This window comes from Aythya fuligula, chromosome 7 (assembly GCF_009819795.1).
Source record: "Aythya fuligula isolate bAytFul2 chromosome 7, bAytFul2.pri, whole genome shotgun sequence".
NCBI classification, from domain to species: Eukaryota; Metazoa; Chordata; class Aves; order Anseriformes; family Anatidae; genus Aythya; species Aythya fuligula.
In genome coordinates this window covers 14,077,988-14,104,565 of record NC_045565.1, presented here as the reverse complement: position 1 = coordinate 14,104,565, position 26,578 = coordinate 14,077,988, and the positions used below count along the sequence as shown (strand labels likewise).

The window sequence follows — 26,578 nt, the reverse complement described above, 5'->3', positions numbered from 1 at the left end:
AGTGATTCTTGGTTTGGCAGATGCATATCTCATTTGAGGTAGGCAGGAAGTAATTTGCAGGGATAGAGAAAAAAAAAAGGGAAACTATTCTTACCTTCTGGGCACGCCTTTATTTTGCTCCAAGATAGTTAAAGATTTGGGATAGAAATGCTATACTGGACTTCCTCTTTTTGTTTTGTTTTGTTTTGTTTTTGTTTTGTTTTGTTTTTCCCTGTTTTTTTCAAGTGGCAAACTCCCTACTTTGACAATGGGATTTTACTGGAAAATGCCTGACTCTGATGGTTTAGGCCGGTTGGAACCTGTGCCAAGAGCCTGCGGGTGTCCAAGGTATTATTTTGTGTCGACATACAGATCCACAAAGTCACTTACAGTCCTAGTTTCCATTGTAGAAACTGTGCTTGGACTGAGACAAGTTGCAGAACCTCCATTTAAGGCTCTCATTTGTTATCTGTTGATATCGGTAATAGTGCAGTTTTTCCATTTTCATAACTATCGAGGGTAGCTATGAGTTTGATACTCTAGTTTGATACTATGAGTTTGGTAAGTTTGATTTGGGATAGATGCCTGAACAAACAGGAGATTTCTTGGTATTTTCCAGTATAAAACTTTGAATGTTCCTCTACGTTTCATGACCGACCTTCCAAAGTCCTTAGTATTTCCATATCGGAACATTATCACTGAAAGAAACTATCAGGTCACTTAATGGTGAAAATTGTTCAAGGCATAACTGAAAGTCACAGCTTTTGTCCTGCAGACTTAATGTCAGAGGACAGAGGAAAATTAACTTCAATATGATCTGAGGACTTCAGACATCAGGTATTTCTCTTCCGTTGCACACAAAATAGACAAGTTGTTTCTCTAATGCAGACTGTTTATGTTCTTCCTTATTTGAGCTGCACTGTTATACAAACACCATTTTTTGGTAAAATCATTATTATTTAGTATGTGACAAGTAGCTACATATTAACACTCTTTCTTCCTCTACTAAATGGAATACAGATAAAACATTAATGGAAAAGCATTTTGGTGTCAAAGCCATTAGCATTCTTCCAAAATGCATAACTGCTCTCCAGTATCTTCCGTCAATATCGCCAACATAAAAAGATGCTCATGTGCATACACGAGGGACAGGATAGCAGGGAAGGGAGGAACGGGGCTAGAATGAGGAATGGGAAATTACAGTAATGTCTGTACCAGGGTAGGCGTCTTCGTTGAGCTGGGTGTTTACGAGAGGACACGTGCAATTAGAAAGGCAAGCAGATGAGAGGATCAAAAATAAAACAGGATTGAGCAACAGCAGCAGCAGCAGCCAGTTTTACTTCTGGTTTGGAGGGAAAAAAAGGCAAAAAAAAACAACAAACAAACACCCAAACATACAAGCCAATAACTGCATAAAGTTTGTAACTACTATTTTTTTTTTTTTTTTTTTTTTTTTTAATCTCACAAGTTTTCACAAGGACAAAGTTATAGAAGGAAACCCACAGCAGTTGCTAGGTCATGCAGAACCATTAATTATCATACCTTGGCCCATTCTATTCATCCTTGTTGCACTTTAGAAAAAGAAGTAAGCTATGTAAGTTTTACAATGCTTTTAAACTGTCATATTTCCTGTTGAGCACTTTAACTGGCACATCCTTGTAGTCATAAATATTCTCAGGGCAAAACACGATAACTTTCTTTGAAAGAAGAAACACACGAATGTGTCTTTATGATCAAGTGCGACTGCAATGTACTCGTTTGGGGGGGAGCGACCAAAATTTGCCGCATATTTCACTGACAGGAGTTACAGATGCATTTGAATGCACACATACATATATACTGCATTCCAATCGTGCTTAACACTGCACGGTGGCACTCTCCGTAGCCCGCTTAGATGGTTCCAGGTTTTGTCAGTAAAAGTGCTTGGCTTCTTTGTCAAATCACACAGCAAGCAATTCTTCAAACTCATCATGCTCGGGGAAGGGGAAGGTAGAAAACGACACTAACCATAAAAGCACCTTGTCTGGATTGGCCGTTACAACACTCATCGCTCCCGCATCAAAGTACTTATTTTCTCCCTGCATGCTTTCTTGCTGGGTAGCGATGTGGCGTGTTTCTCCTAGCCTTCCTACCCGTTACCCTGAGCACTTCTTCACATTGCCTAGAACTATTTCTATATATTTTGGAACGTTGGCATTTGACATTAAACACTAGGCCTCAAGTATCCTTTTTGTGGCTGTCTAGGATAGATTCCTTTCCACTACTTCATTTACCTCCTTGACACAATCTCTGGCTGAATGAGTAATTCCTGAGAATATGCAACAATCAGACCCTGGCATGTGCCTAGAACATGACGCCTCAGCACAGCGGATGTCTTCACCTCGGCCCTCTTGTTCTGCTCGTTAGCCATCTAGGGTACAGCACCTTTTCTTTCCAATTGGGAGAGGAACCTCTCAGATCTCAAAGGTGCTCTGTTGTCTTCCCTCATATTCCTGCTTAATGTGTACTGGCACAAACCTGTTGTAAAAAAACAGCTGGAACATTGCCTGGGATTTCCAGAGGGTCCTTGCGTATTGGGACTCTCATTGGAAAATTTATACCATCGCTCTAACTCGGAAACACTAAACTACCATCTGGGGAAAGGAATAAAGTCCCCCGAGAACTAATACTTAAGCATAGAAAAATGCTTGCTCTTTTCTGAACATTATTTATTCTATACATAAGGTGACTAATTCACCTTTTAAAGATGTAAAAGTCCCAGCAAGGCATTTTTTATTGACTTACGTCCGATATTTATGATACATATGGCTTTTTATCCCAAATGTCAAAAGTGAAAGTAAATATAGCTATTTCTGTGGCCGTATAAATAGACAGAATAATAATTTAATATGCAATTAGACTCTTTCTAAATTGAAATTAAACCTTTGGATTTTGACAACTCCATTCCCAGACAATTTCAGGATTAAAGGGAAAAAACAAATGCTATCTCAAAAGGCTCGTATTTCAGAGAATAACCTAAAATGATCATCTTCGTCCCTGATATCGCTTTGGTATAAAGCAGGTGCGTAGCAATAATCTATACAAAGAGTGTAAGCCCTATACAATATAAGCTTTGAGAGTGAAAAATTAGTGTTTTTGCTGTTGTTGTTGTTTTACAGCTGGTTAGTTTTGTAAGCTTCAACTACATGTGGCAACTCCTGTAAATATGATTATAAAAACCTACTGCAACATACATCAACGCTTCTGTGCTAATGACTTCCTTTGTGTAACTCTAACATCAAAAGCAAGTGTTCACGTTAAATACACTCTGTTTTCTGATACGTAGAGTAACTGCAGTGAGTTATTTAAGTTTTCAGTGTGCCTATGGGTTTTAGAATTTTTATCTCCCCTAGCATCATAAATAACTTTTTGGTCCGTCTGCTTTGTTGCTGTTGTGCTTAAGGGTTTTATGGTGGTGAAATAAAAATGACAATCTCATGCACACTGTCATACATATGCAAAAAATGTGTACAAAAAGGGAGAGCTCCATGGCAAAACGGGGAACGTTACTGTTGGACACATTAACTGGGGAGAATGGGTGGTGAATGCAAGTTTCACACACAGTGGGAGCAGGTACACACATCAAAGTCTATCTTCCTGCACATACTTCTGTTTTTCCCGAGAATCCCTGGTCTTGGTGCGGTTGGGTCGGTTTGCTGTGGATGGGATGGAGTGAACAGATGAGCTTTTCTTGCTGGAAGAATAGGAGGAATGGGAGGAATGAGAAAGACTGGCTCGGGACTGGCCGGCGTTGTGGTCAAATTGCATCAAACAGAAGATCAAGTCTGTCGGCACAAGCTCAAACTCGTACGGTGGGTTTGTGATAACATAACTGGAAAGACAGAAAAGGAAATAAAGAAAGAAAGAAAGAAAAAGAGAAAGCGGGTTTAGATTTCACCTAAAAAATTATTCTAGAGATGTTACCTCATGAATACTTATTCAGATTTCTGTCTTTCTGTTTCTTCAATATATACCTGATTTTAGCTGACATAGTGCCAATTATTTGGTGCCATCTTATGTCAGATATTGCTCTCTGGATGTTTGTTGAGTGGGACAGACATACAGAGTAGGATGTTCTCCAAGGGAACTGCATCATGATTTTTCAGAGAATACAGCATACAGTTCACCCTCCTATCTCTAGCTGAATTGGAATGTAGTGACTCTAGCAAACAGATTCCTATATTGATAAAAAGCAAAAACAGACCTACCTGAGATGGCATTTTCAAGCAGGTTCAAATATATATTTACTATATATTTATTAAATATTTAAATACTGTCATCTGAGCAAAGAATACAGTTATTTGTCTGGCTTATGACTGTACCTAACACAAGTATATCAGGAAGGTGGCAGTGAGGTTAATTTATTTTCACTTTTTTATTTTTTCCTTTCCACTTGTGGATTTGTGATGTCAACCAAGCGTTTATAAAGATAAATCCACATGTACAAGGATCCAACATTGCTAATATACATCACAGGCCTCATATACGCATTTCTCAGTTTCAAGATTCCACCACTATTTTCATTTGTTGGTTTGTTTTAAAATGCATTTGGTGCTGGAAAGAGCTTGGCTGCCTCAGGGATGGAAGTCTCTTGTTATTCCGACTACTAATCCCATGTATAGCAAGTACAGTGTCAACCTACACTGATTCCTACTTCTACCCACTTTGTCCAAATCCTTACGGACGCAACTGCTTTGGTGGACTGGACTTACCGTTTAGTGCATTGGCTGGGAGTGCTTAGATGCGCATCCCTTAATCGGTAAATTCCAAAGCAAAGCATATTGTATGTTTTCAGTGCTTTACAAAATAGATCTCCGTAGCAACCTCCATCCTAAGATAGAAAAAAAAAAAAAAAAAAAAAAAAAAAAGGAGGTAAAGAGAAACAAAAGAACAGCACATTTTTGCTCTTTTCTCATTTAAAACCATGACAGTGCAGTGGATTTTCAGTAGGATCTTCTACAAAACCAACAATGTATAAACAGCCTGTTTTTAATATGAATTTCCTTACCCAAGACAATGAATAAACTACACATTTCATTTCACATAAAAACAAATATATAAAATGATCATTATTTTTGACAGCCTTGGTCCTGAAAAGTTACCATAGTGGTAAGAGAGAATTACTTGCTTTTGGATGGAAATGCAATTTGGGTATCAAACAAGGCATAATTCTATACATTACATTATCTGTTGTCCTACCATTATTCGTAGTTTTCACCCTTTTTGGCAGTAGCCGTAATGTCATCTTGACAAATAAAATCGCTGACAAAGACAACTGAAATACGGGAGCTGAGGAGTTAAAAGGATACTAAAACCTCTCCCACTTAAAAAAAAATATGCTGATATGTATGCCATATTTCATAAATGATATCAAATAATTGCTTTCACTAGCAAAACATGTTAGTTTTTAACTAATTACTTTTTAGCTTTTCTCTTAGGATAGTGAAGTGAGAATGTCAGAAAATTAGGCTTTCAGTATAGTTCATCTGGACACAGAAGAAAACAAACATTACAGCTTAGTTTCCAGGCTAATACATATATTTTAACTGAGAACTGAAAGCTCCATGCAAAAACTAAATAAACTTATCAAAACCTGATGAGGGTGTACATATTGCTCGTGTTTACAGCGCCTTATGATTAGGAGGGTTCTTTCCTCCAAATTGGCTCATCCATCTCTTTAGATGACATCTAGGAAGAGACAAGCTTTTCTTCTTTTGACTCTGCTTGAAATACTCAGGAAAGTATGCTAGGAGGTAATGTAGCTTCTTAAAAAGCATAAGAGCAAACCTGGCACCTGCGTAGTAAAGTGTCAAACCATCCAAAACATTTTAACCGAATAATCAAAATGATGCAATAATTAGGATAGATTTTTGATTTGGTCTCAGACACAACACCTAGACCACAAGACCGGCTTTGGTCCTACCTCTCTGTTGTGATCTTACCCCTAGGTCTGCAAATGGACCATCATACAAAGCCAACTGAGCTACTCGACACCTGTCCCTGTTTGCAAGTGTCTGTGGTGTGCTGTAACCTCCTCTCAATGCATTTTCCTCAGCAATCAGTGCTTCCAGCTCCGGTGTGGCTCCTCCTGTTACCAATGTCCGTATCAGTGTGAGGATATTGTCATTGAAGTATGTCTGCCAAGATAAAAGAAAGCTCTTTAGGCAAATACCATTAAAGTCACAACGGAAGACATCCAAATTACAACTTTTCTGGGTTTCTGCTGTTTAAAGTTCTCGGCTGTCTCTTCAAATAATTTTATATAGAAAGTGAAAAGACAGCAGCCTCCAATTACTCTATTTGCTTCTATCCCATTAGGCTCCTATACTAAATCCTTCCTTTTAAACACCAATTCGGGCTGATTTTTGTTAAAGTACAAAAATTTGAATGATTTATGTTTCCTATAATTGGTGTTAGTAGTGATGCGATGACTGCTTTCCTTCTCATTGCCTTCATGTCTAATAATGGGCTTTAGGACATGTAATTGTAAAATTCAGACCACATTTACAGCTTACGCAGGCTAGATTGCCTTTTTACTCTTGTCACCAATTCGTTGGGGAGCTGCCTTTGTGCTGCAAATGTCATTGCTTATTACTGCGGCTGGACTCTAGCAGTCTAACCGAGGTATTGTACTAAACATCTTATTACGAGACTTGACAGTGTTCAGACATAAGCGTGTATCAATTAAACATCTTGAGTTCATTCCAGATAAATGTATGATGAGTTTGGGATCCTGGTGGTCCTTTTAAAAAACTCTAGGGTATAGGGTAAGAGTGGTTTATTAGGAAAGATTTACTCCACACTGACATTTTGCCAGCATCTGTACCATTGCTGGTCTGTCAGGCAAACAATGGGCATTTTAAATATTAATTTAATGCTGAATGAATGACTTTCAAGTTCACTTGAAAGTATACTGGTATAGTTCAGAGATACACAGTTAGGTATCTGCAGTGTAACATACTGGGCAAAAAAATAATGATCAACAGAAAAAGGAGACACCATCGCTTACACTGACACCAATGTCTGGGTTTTCAGAAGCTTTGTGAGTGTGGAGGACGTGTGAGAAGAAAATGAGGTAGCTGTAGAGTACACAGGATTCACATTACTACTCTTATGACTTTTGTTGAACTTAGAACTTGGAACAAATCTACTCCGACACCATGTGAAAAAGGATACTGCATTCTCAAAGAGCGCTTGTTATCCAAATACCTCAATATACCTTTACCCAAATACCTTTTCCAGTGACATTCATTGCTCTATCCATATAGTGAAATTGCCTTCAATACATGGGTAAACTGAGGTACAGACTAAAATGTTTTATCCTGAGATAAAAATGCAGACCAGACTCCCTATCCATGTTACTTTGATACTCTCTTTGCATAACGGAACTTCAGTTTCATTGTTTCCTTGATATGACAGATAAAACCAGAGAACATGAATTCTACATGGCAATGGTTTTCACCATTACGTTGAAGTTTCAGAACTTTGGGCACCTCTGCTTATTTCCATAGCCATATATGCCATTCCCCTCTTGACAACATTAGAATGAGAGAAAAATACTGTTACTGTGATGCAAGTCCTACAGCAAATATTTGCATCCCACTAGCTCTAAACATTTAAATTGCCCTGGATAAGGCAGTATGTATTTTCAAATACGAAGTGTACTGTGAAGAGTATTGTGACATTACCTGGGGTTCAGGAGGAATTGGTCTAGAACAACAGCTATTCTCTATACAGCTCTTACATACGTGGATGGGCTGTGTAACCATTCAAGTGTAATTCAAACCTTTCTAAACATATGGAAAAATCATTGTGACCCCTTGTGAGACTGTAAGTCTGGAGTAATTATATGACGTTTAATAGGTGAGAGACCAGACAACCTGGCGTGACTGTTTATTCTTCAATTAATGACTTGTTCCTCGATGTCACTGAGGTGCGATTCACAGGTGCCCTTTTTGGCAACACTTTCCACTCCACATTATACTGGGGCCGTATTACTCAGTTTACTATGGATCTCATACTAAACTCATAACTGAAAGCAGCGGTACAACAACTTACCAGGTCAGGCACCAGTCACAAACTTACTGACACCAATAAAATAAACTAAAACAACATAAAATAAAATTGAACACCACCCTTCCCCCTCTCCCCCCCCCCCCCCCCCCCCACCTCCCCGCCCCATCGCAACCCACTAGGACAAAAATAGGTCCAATTCTGACTTATGTCAGAATGAGCCAACCAGGAGTAACTCTGGTAGCCATACACTACTATGAAACTGATGCAAATGAGAAATGAATCAGGTCTACTGTCAATGCAACTGAATGCTGTCACCTGAGAAGGGCCTCCCACTGCTAGACAAATGTTGAGGCAAAGCTGCAACACTTATTAGCAAAGGAACCACCATTTCTCTTGGAACAATGGCTTCCTTTGGGTTTCGTGCCATGACTGATGTGGATGTCACCATTTAATCAGATGGATGAGTGCTGCCAAATGATGGTTTTGTTCGTTTGCTATCAATGAGTGAAAAGATTACAGCTTTCAGGATGGACTGTGTTGGCATTGCAACTGACCAGAAAATGCCCAGACATTACCAAGAAAGGATGGGTGAGGAGGAAGTAGTTTCTTGGCATCTTTTCCTAAATAGGGTTGCTTCCTCCTGTACTAATATTTACCACTCCTCAGGAAAACCCCATCCACCACTGCTTTCAGTTGTGACAACAATCAGACTCTTCTCACTGCCTCTTGCCAGTTTGGAGCTGGGGAACACTGAAAAGCTGAACTAGCTGATATCCATTTCCTTTGGAATAATAATACACTGAAATTAATTTGAGAGTGATCTTGTACTTGCTCTGTGGGAGGGTACATGGCCTGGATATGCCAGTACTTGTAAGGAAGCAATCCACAGAATGACTTTGGAAAGGTGCTGCTGTGCTTAAAGTAACACTGCACTCTCCAGTAATGGCAGTGATTTCCTTTTCTTGGCTGTAAAATCAGAGCTGAAGACAGACTTGTTTGCGGCTGCCATTATCTGTACCCCACAATGAACACCTGTATAGCATCATTATAATCAGTGTCTGCAATGTGAATATGACATAGGTACCAGCTTGATAAAATAAAAAATGTAATGCATGATAGACATTAAAGCAGGGTAAACAGCAAGGAAATCCTGGCATAGATATCTGAGGTAGCACTGCCACCTAGCCTATGTGCCCGAATTGTTGTGTGGCTCTTTCTGATGTTTCAGGGACACTTTCCTGTTTGTTCAATCATTTTTTAAAGTATAATTACCAGAGCACTTATGTTTTGCAGTTAATGCTGTCAAGCCTCTTAAACTAATTGGTCTTTTACAGAAAATTTAACTGAAAATTAGCACATCTTTTAATAACATTGCTTTAACTTTAATAGCACTTTGCTTTTCATTTATAATTACTCTAAAATTGTCATTTTCCAAGTCATATCACCATTTTTTTTAATGTTTTCTAGGGTGTTTTTTAATATGGATTTCTTCTAGGAAGGCCCTCCTCTACTGTGTGCTGTTTTTTACCATCTCTTTCATGCAATTGTTTTAACTTCATTTTCTTTTCCAGTTGGAGGAATTCTGTTGAATGGATAATGTATATCCAAACATGGGGAATGACTGAGCTAACGCCAGTAACTTACTAGTTACTAAACAGTTACTAAATAGTTACTAAACAGTTCTTTAGGACAGGATAAAGAGCAGAAAAAAACAACAGGGTTTTACAGTGTTTGACAGTGTACTGCTGCTCAAAATAGTGTCCAAAAGATAAAGAAGTTTGGAGCACTTTGTGGTAAATGATGCTGTTTGCTAACCACCTGAACAGACTCGCACAAAAAGAGTCTTGTGTTTCACAATACCCATATAATAGATTAAACCAGTTTATTTTCTTTCTACATGAGACTGTAGGAACTCTGAAGGGGGAAGAACTATTGAATACAGGATGTACTGAAAAGTAGCTCTTACCTGTTTCACTTTCTTCCACTCTGCTGCTTTTGCTTATATGGAGAAATAGGATTTTGTGTTATAAAAGAAAAACCTACACCTGAAGTTCTAGCACAAGGGCATACATTCTAGGATATCAGCTGTTAAATTTTACTGTCTGGTTCCGGAGATCAGAAGGGAGAAACGCAGATGCTATCTGGTCTAATGCCAGCAGTATGTATGGCAGGAACGCCAACCTGCCAGAGCTTCTCTGGTTTTCGTAGCTTAGGCACCAAAGGCAGACACAGGCAAGCTTTGGCTCTCAGGCCAGATTTTCAAGACTTTGAAAGTACTGCAGAAAACCAAACACCTTGCTTCTCTTATGTTCCGTAAGTTTTGTTTAGATGAAGATGATATCTTTACAACAACTTCCACATTGTCTAAAAGATGCTTCTAATCCCCTGGTTATTATTTTGGTGAAGAAAATACACTTTGCTTTCCAGGACTGGACCCACCTTGAGTGTGACTACAAATATTCCTTCCCTGTTTTTGCATTGTTATGACAAAACCAATATTACTATATCACTCAAGTCTCTGATGACTGCAGATGTCTCTTCACAGACATAACGACTGGCTGGTGTGCTTTAACAATAGCCACTGCCACATTAAAACTTGAACCACACGTGCGGTCTTCACACAGAGTACAATCAGGCACTTCAGCTTAAGCCTGGAGAGATGACTCTTACCAAGCCATCAGAAGGCAGTGCAGTTTCTGAGCTCATTACTCTTTTCTGAGCAGCGATCTTCAAACTACCACAGTGTGAATCATATGCTTTGCGATAATGTGCCTTTGCTGCAGAGGACAAACTGTAGATAGCCTGTAGGCGGCCTTTTGAGAAGTACACTTAATTACGTGTTTTACCTTTGATTTAGGAAAATATCAGACAATTTCAAATTTCAAATGTCTAATACTATCATGTACAGGAAATAACAATAACACAAAAGTAAAGACTTCCAGCATTCAGATTTGATTCAGCAAGTGACCACAGGTTTTCTGGGATTTGCAAACCGGGTTTAAACCACTATTCCTATATTAATAAAGTTACATATACTACAATACTATTTCAACACTGATTAATACTGTTGAATTGGTATTCTGTAACTGAATACTTTAACTAACGCATTATACTTGGCAATGTGATTTGAGGATACGACTCTGCATAGACACTTCATAGAAAAGGATTACTGTGCAATACATATTTTTTCCCTCTTTTTCTACATATAAACTTCCTTCAAGTTTCAAATTGCCTGGATGTTGGAAAGACTACTGTGTGAATGGGTATTATGCCACTGTCTACTCTTATTCTATTTTCTACTCTTTGGCACCTGTTTGGCACACTCCACTGCTGTAAGAAGCGATTAATTCTTAATGAAGCAGTTCACGCAATGTGCATTTGTATTTTAGCACATACGAGGAATTGCCATTCCTGAGATATCGACAGAGATCATAAATTGGAACTTTGCTATAAAAATTAGGAAACAATAAAACTCAGTCACTGTATAGTAAACTATTTTCTTGTCCCAAAATGAACTGGCAAAGGCCTGCAGAATGTGATTTATTTCCTTCTGACAGAATTCCACCTAGTTGCACTGCAGACTGCAACTAATAGGATGAATGTACAACTGCACATCTCACAGTTTATAGGATTTGGGGTTTGGTTGAAGTTAGGCACGGTATATAGATGATGGACCCCAAAGCTGAGCGCACTCTAGAAAACCAGGGATAATACAGTGCAAGTAAATTAGTTTGTGTGAGAAATGCTCCTTTCCTTCGAGAACTGCTGAAAGAAGCGTACATCCTTCCCAGGAAAATAAGGACAGTAAAGAGAAACCATCTCACATATCTTACACTTTCTGGAGGGTTAGGAAGCTATTACATTTCCAAGTTTTTACTAGGCCTTTGAGGAATGAAAGAGAAAATAACACTGCCACAAATCAGCAAAGTGGTGAGAGAAAAGATGGAACAGTGACCAATTCTAAGTGACCGATCCTTAGCTTGTTTTCTTGATTTTTTTTTTTTCTTTCTTGGTTGGAATTTTCAATTCCTGTTATCACACCTCTCTGGCTTCACACTACATATAACATGCCACTTAGCTGTGCCATTGTTTGAAAAAGGTCTCTGTTGAAGAAAGGAATTACAGAAATGGAGGGATGTGTTGTCAAAATCTAAACGTGAATGAAAGATGACAATAACTAAAAATCTTGTGAGGATTATGTGATGAGTTCCAGGTAGAAATTTCTACAGAGTATTGTTCTATATGTTCCTTACTGACTCTCTATTATCTACATTATGTACGTTTGCACAAGAAAGCAATGGTGTACACAACATTTTGCTCTCTTTTTGTGGAAATATCAGCGGTGATTGGAAAAATTAACCCAACTTCTTCCAGGACTCTGGAAGTGGCCTGCAGAGAGATTCATTCGGGGACATTGCTTCAAATAATATGAGTAGATGAACAGTTCTCAGTATAAAACTTGGAACCTTCCAATTAAATTACTGCCATTTACAATGTGAAAATGCTAAATATTTTATTGCTAGAGATTTTAATTAGAGAAGGTATAGCGTTTAGGTGGGTTTGCTTAGGCTTTCTGAATTTGTCAAGTCTGCAAAACATAGCCAATAACTTTTCAACAAGGTATTTTCTGAGCTTATTGCAAATTTCTATGCTGCTTTAGAACAAAATGTTGTCACTGTTGACTGATACTACTCAGCTGTGGATGGATCATAGGAGGAATAGAGCAGAGAATAAAAATTTGAAGTATAGGTACATAAATATTAAATGTGAATAAAATATCAAATAATAAAGATCAATGCGGTTTTTCCTTACAGGCAGAAAGCTTCATTCTGATTTTAGGTGATGGTCAGACTTGGCTCCTTAAAAGAAACCCGCTTGCTCTTTACTAATATTATGTGGGGTTTACAACAGCTGATTTCCAGCACCATGGAACTATATTCCAGGGGGAACTCTGAAAGCTTACGCTCAAATTTTCAAAAGGCTACAACCTTGCTATGCTTAGCAGAGCTTAGGGTTCTTCTGAAAGAAGTGCAGCTTGCACGGAGCAAAACTGTTCTGAAAACGTAGCCAATATAAAGCAGGGGAGGGTGAACAGCAACATGACTGAGACACTTGATTTGAAACTGTACTATGGCTACAAACCAAAACCCTACTGTAGACATAACCAAAGGCCACCATCTGTAGTTTCTGAAACGCATTTATGGTTGGATTCACCAGGCTGCTTGTGAAAAAAGAGTATGACCTCTCTTCACACAAGTACAGTTCACTTGGTGTGTACATTGGCTTTCATATGGTTCTCTTGGTGCTCCTCAGCACTCACAGAATTGTTCCTAATTACAAGCTTAAAACATGGTTGACGCTGTCGGACATGAACAGTGAGCAGAGGCTAACACTGAATTTGGGTCTGGGTTTTAGAAGGGAGATACAATATTTTTTGGACACTATTATCCTTCAGGCTGCACATGACACTCATTGCTTTTAAAAATCATGGTGGTCCTGGATATCTCAGCTGCTTAAGGGTCATAGAATCATAGAATCATAGAATATCCTGAGTTGGAAGGGACCCTTAAGGATCATCAAGTCCAACTCTTGACACCGCACAGGTCTACCCAAAAGTTCAGACCATGTGCCTAAGTGCACAGTCCAATCTCTTCTTAATCTCTTCTTAAATTCAGACAGGATGGGTCTCTGGATCCAACTGAGAAAAAACCCTTGCCTATGCTCTGGAATTCTCTTGCTATCTAGGAAAAAAGTATCATTTCTTAACTACCTGCGGAACAGAGATTACACCTTCATACTCTTTCACAATAAGTCTGATGGAGGAGAATTAAAAAAGGTTTGGTTTGCTTACTGCGCTCATGAGAGAGTCCAGCACACTGACAGCAAATGCGGTTCCACATGCAAAGGGCTGCGTGAGATACAGTTCTGTGTCTGGATCGTCATCATCATCTTGGTCCAAGAACTGAACGTTTGAATCATTTACTGAAAACATAATAATAATAAAATCATAAGGTGCTTCTGCATCTTCAGCATGTGACCTCACATTTTACACAGTCAGAAAGAAAAAGAAACGGCATATGTCTGGAAACACAGACTTGTGTCTTTGACATCACTGAAATTAAAATCAGGATGGATGTGAAAATGTGCATTTAAAAACCTTTGGGTCAGAATCCTGCTCATAAGAGGTGACTCTCTTGCTCTTCATAGGTGACTATCCCTTAGCCGTAGAAGTAGTTTCTTGGCATCACCTGCCTGCACTCCACATGAGATCTACAGGGCTCTTTTATATATTGAAACAATCTTGGTGTTAGTCGGGTACTGTGGCTAGGGTTGTATGCATGTGTAGTGAAATGTTATCAAAAGACAGCAAGTCCGAACCCCTTTGTAAAATCGAGGCTGCCCATAAAACTCTAATCTAGCCCACAGGCATCCGTTAGATGTGCTGCTGTGATTCTTGCTGGAGTGGTGTTAATGCACTTACAGCTCAAAAGAGGATACACTGTCCCTTCAACGGGCATCTGTCTGAATGCGTGAGCAATACTCCAGCTGTTCTCCTGCAGCATCATCTTTTTCTCATGTATTTGTCTCCCTAACCTCGCTTCCACAAAATCTGTCTTAGCCAGTGTGAAAAAGGATCTATATCAGGCTGCTTTAAAGAAAAGGCCAAACAAAGTCACATTTGTCATTCAGTCTTTCTTTGGCATTTCATTGTCACAGTTAGGTTCTCTGCTTCCACCTCATGCCACTAAAAATAGTTGTTTCCCTGAGATCAGTTTATTGAGTGATTCATATTTCATTGTATATTTCATTTCCATATTAGTCCTCCTCTAGCATGAAAGCACTGATTGCTTAGCAATGTTATTGCAATACTATTTACCTTAGTAAATAACAAACTGATTCAAATTCCCTTGCAAGGAAAGGAAATTACAAACTTTTTTTTTGGCATTTGCTATTGCACTCTTTGACTACATCCTTATTCCTTGCGTGAGCCCGTCTGCTGACGTCTCCAACACAGGGGAGCTTGGAAATCAACATGAGAGTTGCCATTAATGTTATCAGATTCTGGCTCTGAACTCTTTAGTTTTAGCCATTCTGCCCGCCATTCTGAACTTCCTTCCTGTATAGTTTCATTTTCCACCCAATCCTTTTCCAACCTGTGTATACTATTACACTTGCTGTGCTTAGCTTACAGAACACAAATAATTATGGAGAAAACCTCGCTATGTCTTTCAGAAAGAGGTGAGCATTTCTATACTCCTTCTAGACCACTGCTGAGATAGTGCTTGGCGATGATCGTACACCAAGTCAGAACCAGAGCTCAGGTAGGATTTAAAAACCCTGCCTTCCCACTCCAAGACGTAACCATGTGAGCATAACACCTCAGCGTTTTAAATGGAGAAGTGTTCTGCTCTGTGAATTGGATGATTTTCACCCTAGAAAACACCGATACCTACGCTACTCCTTTCTTTGTACAATGGCTATCAATTTATCCTCTGGGATCTTGAACAAAATAGTATTTGAAAGCCTGACGTATCATTTCAAAATGTACTTTTTGAAGAGCTCATGCCTTAGTTTAATTTGCTAGCTGAGAGCAGGCGCTATTGACAGTAGCATTCTTTTTCCACTTACATCTGGCAGACTAATACCTGACTTTGACACGCACTTGCTAGCCGTGCGTGGTGTCAGTTTCCACAGTACTACAAATCTAATGTGAATCCTGTGAGTGGAGCTTCATCCTCGATATCTTTATCTGCCTGATGCAAGTTAGCTGCTATGATTTCTATGAAAGGTCTCCAGGCTACGTGAGGTAGGCTTGAACGTGTGGTGCTGCACCATAGGAAATGCTAATCAAACACTGCTCACAAAAGCTTCTGAGATCTCTCTTTACTGAGAGGGAAAAACACAGAAGCTTGGATGCTTTTTTGCAGCTTCAAAATCTGAGCTTCTGAGAGATGGCCTGCTCCCCCAAATAAACAAATAGCTGGAGGGAAAGTGTGATACTGGGGTTTCTTTCCTGTTTTCTTTACTTCTTCTTTGACTTCCTGTGAGAACTGCTAGGGCATGTCCACCAAATTGACAATAGGCTGAAATAACAAACGGAAAAAAAGAAGGAGAAAGAGAAAAGGAGAGAAAACTTGGTGGGGGAGGGCCCGGGAGGTGGGAATCCAGGCCAGAGAAAATGAATTGGTGAGAAGGTGCTATGAAAACAGCCGGCAGGTCAGACGAGTGTGATCAAAGGTTTACTGATGCTGCGTGAAAAAAAAAATCATTAAGAAAGGCCAGAACAAGACAGTCAATTTCAACCAGAACCACAAATAAAACACATTCAAAGCAGTGCCATGAGGGTAGCCCCTCTGATACAGCCAGATAAATAAAGAAAAAGCTGATGACAGTAAGAACAACAGTGGAAAATAAGACAGTGATGTGAAGGAAAAAGGCACTTCTTACCCAGTTCAGTTATCATTAGAATGTGGGTTCCACTGTTTTTTTCCTGACTGATTGAAACCAAAGGCAGAAGTTTGCCAGGCTTAGCTAATAGGTAAAGTATTTAAGGGGGAAAGAAAGTACAGAAAGAGAATAAAGTAAGGGAAAAAGACAGGTAAGGCTCTAAAAAATAAAACTGAAAAAGAAAATAAAAGGACAAAGGACCACAAATCAGGTTTGTATTTGCCGTGAAAAAAACAGACCAGCTTCTGCACTTCACATCACACCACTTGACGACATAAATACCCACAGCCAGAGTGGAAATCAGAGCCTGGTTACCTACCATCATCATATTCTCAGGGGTAAAATTTCTCATACTATTATACAGTTTGGTTACACATGATTAAACAGTTCTGGACCATGAAGAAATAAACAAATGTCCTCTAACTATTGATTAAGTGCACAGGAAATGTCTGCTCATACTTACTGTGCTTCTTTTTATTTTATTTTTATTTGTTTCTTTTCCTAACCTTATCCCAAAGAACCCTGTTTATTTGTTACACTATGTAAAAAGCATCTTGTCTGATGGTGTTTATTTAGGAAAATTGAGAAAACCCAAAGGAAAGAGAGAAACATAATTCAACTTTATGCATAAACTGAAACAACGGTTACTAATCTTTCTTTAGAAGGAGTAATTCACAATAGTTATCAGAGGAGAAAACATGGCAGTATAAGATACAATTTAGGTAATTTTCTTATGCGGTCACATAAGAAGGGAGGTGGGAAAACAGACAGGGAAGAGTACATGAATGGAATAGCACACGAACGGATAAATGTTAGCTTGTCTTACCTAGCTCTGTTATAATAGGGATGTTGGCTCCTGTTGTAATGGAAGGTTGACGTAACAGGCCGTGGACCGGACTGTTGTCTGGAGATGACCTATCCATCCCAGGGGGTGTAAAGCCTGAATAAATAAATAAATAAAGCAAAATAAAATGAAGAATAGGAGATTCTGTATGTAAAAAGTTTATTTAGGCTGTGGAAAGATATACTGATAGAAATTAAAAAAAAAAAAAAAAAGGAAAAAAGAGACCATCAGCAGGGAATTTCATAACCTTTTTTTTTTTTTTTTTTGGCAGGGAGGGAAGGTACTGTAAAAACATCTGCCTTTCTTTTTATTTTATTTTATTTTTTTAAATTGACTTGATTTTCACAAATTATTTCTTAAAAGCATAATCTTTCAGAAATATACAAGTCATTTAGAAAGCAGGTTATTTGGTAGCTAAATGTTGTGCTTGTGTAGGAATAAAAACAATAAATATACAAAAGGACTTTGATTTTAGGTAAGTTTATTTTAGTGTTTCAAATAACAGGTGTCTTTCCTTAAACCTCAATTACCATTACAAAGAGTACTGTTTGTACACAGTAGTACAACCACAAGGAACTTCCATTATCCTGTTGTAAGCTTCCATTTGTTAGTCTGATATTTGATCAACATGCAGGATTTAGGGTTTGTCATTTTCCAGGAGCAGTACAACACAAAGTTTTTTTTTTGCTTTTCAGACACACCTTGCATACCCTGCATTTTTATGGGGAACCCCAGTTATAGGAATACTGGGATGAAAGGGCCCATTCTTACAGAAAAACAAACCAAGAGTAAAGAAGGACAAAGATTTTCAAAGAACGTTTAACAAGGACACATGAAAAGAAACTAGAAAAAGACTTACATCTTTGAGGATATATGGGAAACAAAGGTGGAAGAGGAAACGCGTCAGCTGGCACGCAGAGAAAGAAAAGACGTGGAGAGCAGCAAGGTTCACCTCTAACACAGACTGTGCTTTCAGCCTGATTCTCTGCATGGTTGGAAATGAATCCCTTGACAATGAGCATTTTTTCTTTTATTTTCTTTTTTCTTTTATAATTTAAAGAATAACCAGGCAAAGCTTTTTGGAGTTTGATTGTTGTTGGTGGAAGATAGGTAGTTATACAAAAACTCATGTAACAGTTAGCCTCGCATGCATTCCATCTTCCTTGTTCATTGCAGTTGTAGAAAGCATGGGAATGTTCATTTAATAACATCACTGCAGAAGTGATGGTGAAGCCAGCGTTTGACTTTAGGATTTCATTTAAGACCACTAAATCAAGGTGATATTTTAAAGGAAATATTTGTCATTTGGAACACGACTGACCCAAGCTCCCTTCAAAATACCCATTTATGAGAATTTTTTTTTTTTTTTTTTTTTCCCATGCATTGGGCCTGCATTTTCCTGCATTGAGTTCTTTAACCTCACGCTGGACATCCAGGACCAGATTTCTGACTGCCTCTCATTACTGATCTGAAATATTTTTGATTTCTTTATATGCCAGTTCTAAATTAATCACAGCCAAATTCGTTCCTGATATAACTTTGTTATCTTCTTGCAGTGTGGAAATCATTTTATTGAGTTAAACTCATTGGTGCATTCACCTGCTACTAAATTCGGAACAAGATGACGTGATGTTATCTACTTTACTTTCTTCAGCTATAAAAGTAATTTACGAAGTAGGAAATCTGAACTACACTGTAGATTTTAACATGTGGTACTGGTTCTGTATTGTCATTGTGAGGAATTTTTGTTCTTTTCCAGTGATGATTACCTTTGCTGCCAAACTGTTCCAAAAATTTTGACCACTCAACCTGGACTTCTTGATGTAATGGGATTTTAATTCTTATTTGTCATTCATTTCACTTCTCCCTATTTTTTTTCTATATCAAATATAGAATAGATAACTAATAAAACTAGAATCACTGATAAGAGAGACTTACTCAGCCCTCCAAAAGGTGCCAGTACGAATTTCCTTCTATCATGAGAAGCTATACACATTAGGATAAGGGAGTTAAAAGTCTGTAAAGTTGTTCTTTAAGAGAAAAGAGGTGAATGTGGTATCTTCAGCAGACTTGCAAGATAAAAGCATTGCCACAGGCAAACCTAAGACAGCAAAGCACTTCTATATCATATTATCAGTGCACAGAAAATCTTTTGACTGCAGATTTCTTAGAGACAGTCAGAAATGTTGGCTGCATGAACAGTTGGTCATTTAATACTAGTTATTCCACTGAAACTATTTCGTTGAGACCAGCATGGTAACAGCGGTTTGCATTTCCAACTGATATCATTTTGTAGACATTTCCTTGTGTCTGGCACCAGAACTGATAGCCATTTTGACTCTTGGATTCCATACTGCTGTATGACAGAGCCTAGGACTCTAGGCTCACACTCACAAAGTGAGTCTAATGGAAATTTTCCATGAGCCAATTCACAGGTCAGAGGTAACTGTGACACTCTCAGAACAGCAGAACAAAATGAAAGTGGGGCCCCCAAAAAAGGGAATGCTATCTGAGGACAGGTAGATAATGTGAGACCTCCTCCTGCAGCAGGCTCCTATGTCTAAGTCTTGTGTTCCATTGCACTACAGGAACAGCACAACAAGGCCTTTGTGACACTACATTAAAAAAGTTCAAGTAGCTGTGGACTACTTGAACTGTTACAGTGGCACGCCTAACCAGGTTGTGCGGAGAATTACAAGTCAAAATGGCAATGGCAAGACTTTTGGTACTCACTTATATGAGAGAAAACTATTATTGCTTCCAAGCAACCTAGGGTTGTACTGCTGGGAGCATCCCTAGAAACCTCCTTTTCCCGAGGGCTCTTCCCATCTCTCTCTCCCTAAAACAACTTTCAGTAAAGCAGGCTCTTCAGATGGAATAAGCACATAAGCATTTCCCCTATCAGCTAAAAGCAAATTGAGGAAAGTTGGCACACTTACCCCTAAATGCATAAACGTTTCTTGCCCTGCCACTACTGCAACGTCCACACAGGTGCACATGACTGCGTGCACACACACATATACTCTTCATAGGTGGCTATTTGCAGACACCTCTCTCTAACCCTTCAAATATTTGTCTTCCTATGATGGTGTTAGAAGATTGAGGTAAAAGTGTCATTTCTGTTAGACACAGGCTGACAGGAGCTCTATAATTGCACACTGCATACACAGTGCATTCAGTCTGAAATGCAGGAAGCATGTTAAAGGGATTTTGTTTTCTCCTTGAATGAAACACAGACTCACACCTTAGTATTTTTCATTCTATGGTCTGGGGAGATGTAAGAAATGTCTGCTATTTTATTTTAATTTCCCTGCCTCATGAAGACACCTCTAAAAATCTGCTTTTGAATAATATAAAAATATTGGAATATTTGGAGAAAAAGGATAATTGGAATTCTTGGAGATTTGGTGTGCCTAAGAGCTAGGAGGCAAAAGGCATCGTCCACTTTCAGGCCACACTCTTGCTCCCAAGATAAAATGTAAATTCCATAGATAGCCTTTCTTTTTTTTTTTTTTTTTTTCCTTTAGCAGAAAAAAAAAAAGTGAAGGAAAACTAACCTGCTTTATCACAACTTTTATTTAAAAGCATGAAAAACTACAAGTGACAGCTGTGCAGATTCAGTGAATGTGACATTTTTGAATTTCTTCAACTTGACAAGTAAACACCTTAAATCGGTAATGCTATATGCATAATACATGACCTGTATTTTGACATCCATCATCAAATGCTGACTTGAGAAAATACAGGTTTGTACGTCAAGGAATAGCACCCATAAAGCAGGGAGAAATTCAGGTCACAGGGTATTAGGAAAACTCTATTTCATTACAGAAGCTGAAACAAGCTAAGGCATCAGATTTAAGATCCATTTTCAGCTGTGAAAAGATTCAATTCCTCTGCAGAGAGCATTCATTTAGAAATGACATGCTTTCCTCACAGCCTCTTTTCATTTTCCTTTTCATATTCCATTTTCTCCTTCAGTCCCCAAACCTTGTTCCATTAACTCTCATAAAAATGGTAAAACAGGGCTGATAGTTGTGATCTTCTTATAACCACAGTGCCTCCTTGCTCACAAACAACCGAGGGAGTTGCAGCTACAATTGCTCAATAGGATCAACCTCTAGAGTAAAATTTGTGTGGCCTCATAAAGCCTGAGCACACTAAGGAAATACAATGGCAGTGAGGGGCTTATGAGGAAGGACAACTGGGGTCATGCCACCACAGCTGGCGATAGTCCTAATAGCCATAACCTCCAAAGGAGGAAACAGCTTGGACTTCAGCAGGATGTAGCAAGTCCCTGCCTTTCTCTGAAAGAAAATGCTGCCAAACAGTGGATTAACTATATCACATCTCTGAGAAGAATACAGAACCCAGGCTCCTGACATCCTCAATGTCAGTGAGGACCAGCAGTTCCTGCTTCTTTCTCAGCAGCGGCCTTACATGTTGAGAGGCTGGGACTTCTGTGCCCCAGATCCTTTACCTACACTGAAGCAGTCTGAGGCTCCTGCAGCCTCTGCAGAAAGCAGCTGGTTTCACACCTTGGTTCTGTGCAAAGAAATATTTCTCAGCTCCCTCTGGAATACTACTGCTAAAATGGGTGGACTAACCAAACAGTTGCATTAGAGACAACACTGTGTCTCTTTTAAGACATTCTTTGTTTTGCAGAAGGAGAACCCCTGGGAAACCTCCTCTCAGTGAGATAATCTCCTGTTTCCAAGAGCTGCTGAGGATCCACGTGCTGCCGTGCTTGGAGCTCAGCAGGGCCAGTCAGCCCTGACCCCTCCTTGTCTCCGTTAATTCCACCTTCAAAAAGATGAGCAGTACAGGGCTTCTGTGAGACCTGTGCCTGATGAGCCAGGCCCTGGCACTCTCAGGGGAGCTATAATACTGGCTTAGCAGCAACATACAGGTACTCTGGGAGCCACAGGGGCACAGTGATTAAATCTGAAATTATGAAACGCTGGCATGGCTGAACAGTGACTTCTGCCCACTGAAAGCACTGACAATAATGTTTGCTCTGCTTATGTCTTGTTTGGAGCGAGTGGCCCGATGGCCATGTGATCTGCTGATTTTGCTGGCCAGAAACTGCTTTTCCTTTGTTTCTGTGCAGTTCACTTGACTAAGTAAAGTCCTGAGAACGGCAGAAAGGCCTGCTCTATGTAGCAGTAGATATATCCTTTTACTTGGCTGATATACCAGTAAAGGCTTGCTGGGGTTTTGAGGTCAAGACAATTTTGGCTCTTGGATGGATGTACACCACATGCGTTCCACTGGCTTCACTGACACCCAGATGGGCATATTCCCAAACCAAATTTTTACTTTAAATTCTAAAAAAAATCTTCCATCTGAGAGGGTCACAGAAGATCCTTTACAGCCTCTTGCCCCTTCCCCCTTTGCCTCCCATCCCTTTCCAAACATGCATGTTTTCCTAAACTGGAACTCTGTGTAACCAGAATGCAGTTTACCAAACTGAAAACCCGCCTGGTGAATCTAAAGTTTGTGATCCTGTCATTAAAGTGCCATTTAAATTGATAATGCATTTCAATTAATGCTATTCTAGGAAAAGGTGCCATGTGATTCATTGGGTACAGTAAGCACTACTGTCCTCAAAAATATAATTTATAAAGCATACATGCTATGAACTAGCTCTGGCTCATCTGAAAATGATGAAGTGCCATTCATATTTTGAGTAGCACACAGGTGGTGAACTACCAAACACATCCCTGCCAAGTTATTGCACAGGAATATGAGACAAGGATTTTCATTAGGCAGAGCCAGACAAAACGAAACAATTCACTTACAAAAGGACCTCACAGCTATATCCCTTTGCTACCATTTGCTGACAATTTCCATTAATATTCCATTGCATTCAAAGTAATGATAGACTATACCTGTTATTCTCCAAAGTACAGCCACTGGGGTACACCTGGAAAGTTCAGCAGCAGTCATGCAGCTAAAGAGCTGCTGACATTCATGGGAATCTGTTACCACCATTCAATTTAGAAACAATTCTAGCTTCAGTATCCCATGCGATCTGTCAGAGAGTTGTAGTTTGGCCTTAGAGCCTGAATATCCTAAATTCTGATTTCAGTTCTGACTTTTACTGTCATTTGTGCCTGAAGATATAAAAACCTCTTGGAGGTTATCTCTAAAGCTCTTGAAGAGAGGAGGAACATGGGAGAGCAGATGTGACTCTGTATGCTCCCAGCTTTCTTACAGTCTGCAACATCTTCAGAGATGCTCTCTTACCTGCCTGGGCCCAAACACAGGCCATGCTACAGCCAGTGGAGGGTGAAGAAGGATACCTGTTTCAATTGTAACAAGCTTCCAATGATCTGGGACTGGAACAACCCCTGAGGCACTGAATGCTGAGAAACACCGTTATAGAGAAAAAGCTGTTCATCTTCCTCCCAGGAAAGTGCTCTTCTCTGATATCTGTTCTTTCCTGTACTGTTAAATTACAGAATACTCATAGTGAAAATGTCCCAATTAAAGTTCTTAGGAAAGCATGGGGTAACACTGGTCTTGGTTCTCCCAGGGTGTGTAAGTGGTCCCACATAAAACTGTAAAGAATTTACAGGTTCTAGCACTGCTCTTTCAGCAGAATTCAGCTGTAAAATCAAAGACTAGGAGAAGGCTTGGATTTTCATCATTTTGAGGTCTAGGACTGAATGATACCACATTGCTTCTCTTTTCTATTGTGAACTGCATAACATGTTAGAATTAGAGCTGTATTTTAATCATAGCACAGAATCCTGTATAACTTTGAGCCTTTCATTCACAGCCATACATGAGTCTTTTCCCAGTATGAGTCTCATTTTGAATTTCACTAGGGAACACGCGCAAAAACTCTGATGAAGGCCTTTTGAGACTAATGTATTTTTACAAAAAATCTCACATAGTAATTACCCAGACCATACCTCTGCCCAGTTTCATCACAAACTTACACAACTCAAAATTACCAAAACAAACGGTCTTTCTTTACCACTGCTTTGCAAAGCATAGCTGTGATATTCTCTTTTTATACTCTGTGCTTTTTCAAATTCTGTTCTGGAAGAATCAATAGAAATAAAGACGTATTTGTCAAGAGGAAGAAGAAAGAGTAACAATTGTTCTTTCAGGATTTTTGGATCAGCAGCTATCCAAAATGTTTCACTTACTATGGAACATCCTTAAATTCATAACATCATCAGAAAATATAATTCTGGCTTTTTTAACTACTTTACTTATAACTTCAGTGTGCAAGGTGTACATTTTTTGAATTGTTCTTACATTGTTCTCCATTTGCCATTTAATAGGTTTCTATGCCGCATAATTCTACAGTATAAAGTTGGTAGCATCAAAGTACAGCACAGGTTTGCAGCTAGAAGATTTTGCTATATAACAAAGCCAAATCCTTCTCTGTTTATTCATTAATCACCTATGCATATCTAGATCTCAGGCAAACATAGATAAATATGTTGAATAAAACTTATCAAATAAATTAAGCTATATTATCTAGTTCACAGAGACAGGTATTCAGTAAATGCAAAGAAAATTGAAAGTTTAACATTAACAATTACATACAGGCATTTTAGGTAAAACTCTACATTATGTCATTATATTAAATAAAGTAAATTTTTCCAAGTCAAATAAGGAAGAGCAAAGCTGGATGTTACAGACAGAAATCAATAAAAATATTTTAATAAATAAAAATAACAATGCTGTCCACTGCATGATTGGCAATTGCTGAAACATAAATTAAATAAATTTCCCATTGCTGCTTATGGGAAAATTATGCAGATTAGAATGTGATTAGGTTTATATCATGAGACTCAATTTGGACTTTTAATCTATTAAGCTCCAATAAATGAGGCATCTGAATAGCTCCCCTGAGCTGCCACAGTAATAACCACAGCAGTCATTTTTTGCAGTATGTATTCCTACAATTTCTTTAGCAGATGAGGTTAAGAAAATTCCACATCTTTAAGTACAATTACTTAGTAACTTCTACAAAATTTTCAAGTGTATGCATTGAGGAAATGGATCCATACAAAATGCTTAAACAGACATTTTTTTGATAATCAGCATCTGTCACTATTCTAGCAATATTGTTTTTACATCAACTTGGATTTACTTACAGTTGACTTCATGGTCTGTGTGGGCTAGACTGTGCCAGCAGACTTGTAAATTACTCAAGCTGGAACTGAGCTGGAAACCTTTGGTAAAATGTCATTAGGTTCTCTATAGGCTGGGTCAAAACTAAAATCCCACATTCAAGGCTGTCTTGGGGAAAAGATTTAACTGTAAAGGCTAAGGCCTCATTTTATTGAAAAAATCTGAACTGGATTCCCAGAGCTGAGACAGGCTGGATTCAGATCAAGACCACCTCTAATTTATACGGCACGTATGCTCCACAGGCCTACTGCACATTTCCTGTAGATTAATTTCTTTACAAGTATCTGAAAGTTCTCCAGTTTTACTCCATTTTGTAAAAAAGCAGCTCTAGGCAAAGACTGCCAACTAGGGAGCATTTTGTGCCCGGGTCCAGTCCTGCAACATTTCACCATATCCTGCCACCACTCTTTAGCTCTTTAGTGGCCTGGATCTCATAAAAGCACACAGTCAAGTGACAGTATGCAGGTGATTCCAACAGATTAAATTTGTAGGGTTTGATTGAATGCTTGGAATAAAGGAACAAGAGTTTTGTGTTTTGGTATGAATATATTTTCAAATATATTAACATAACTATTAGCATGCATTAATATATATTTATTATATTATTAGAAAATTATATGTTAACAGCAAAATATAGGCATAGATTTTACATATTTTAGCAGATAATTTCCTTTCTGACTTTTTAGCATACTAATATAAAGATTCTCCACAAGCCAAAATTTTTACCAGAACTCCACACTGGACTCCTTCAATGCTGGAAAAAAAATCATTCAACCCTTTGTCGCTCCAGTTTTGCCTTCTATAATGCATAAAACTTCAAAGTAACATCTCTTTTAAAGACTTGTCATATAAGAAAATAAATATCAAATCTGCATAACACTACCTCAACCAACTTTTCCAGAGAAATGTCACTCTCCCCAGGGTTCAATAAACATTGTGGAGAATGATAATTGCCCAAGGAGCATTTGTATACTTTAAATAGAACCCTCTTGATCATAAAGGGAGCATACTACATCCCTACTACAGTTTAGTCTCAACCCTGAAAATAACACATGGTGCCCAATTTGACATGGGAATAAGGAAATAGCATTTTAAGGA

The 26,578-nt window shown here is 38.7% G+C and overlaps 1 protein-coding gene across 30 annotated transcripts in view; it reads right to left on the bottom strand.

The window, feature by feature from the left end:
* KCNMA1 (potassium calcium-activated channel subfamily M alpha 1) overlaps positions 1–26,578 on the bottom strand; it is a 470,776-nt gene that overhangs the window by 4,967 nt on the left and 439,231 nt on the right. For 17 of the 30 annotated variants that reach the window (XM_032191476.1, XM_032191474.1, XM_032191475.1 and 14 more), the window contains 6 exons: positions 17,309–17,422; positions 13,886–14,016; positions 5,961–6,155; positions 4,731–4,849; positions 3,626–3,850; positions 1,522–1,550 (listed from right to left, as the gene is read on the bottom strand). In XM_032191476.1, the coding sequence (XP_032047367.1) occupies positions 1,522–1,550; positions 3,626–3,850; positions 4,731–4,849; positions 5,961–6,155; positions 13,886–14,016; positions 17,309–17,422 (813 nt within the window). Of the gene's footprint in view, positions 1–1,521; positions 1,551–2,617; positions 3,851–4,730; positions 4,850–5,960; positions 6,156–13,885; positions 14,017–17,308; positions 17,423–26,578 lie in introns of those variants that run through there. The other 13 variants (XM_032191477.1, XM_032191478.1, XM_032191492.1 and 10 more) reach the window with 2 other exon arrangements.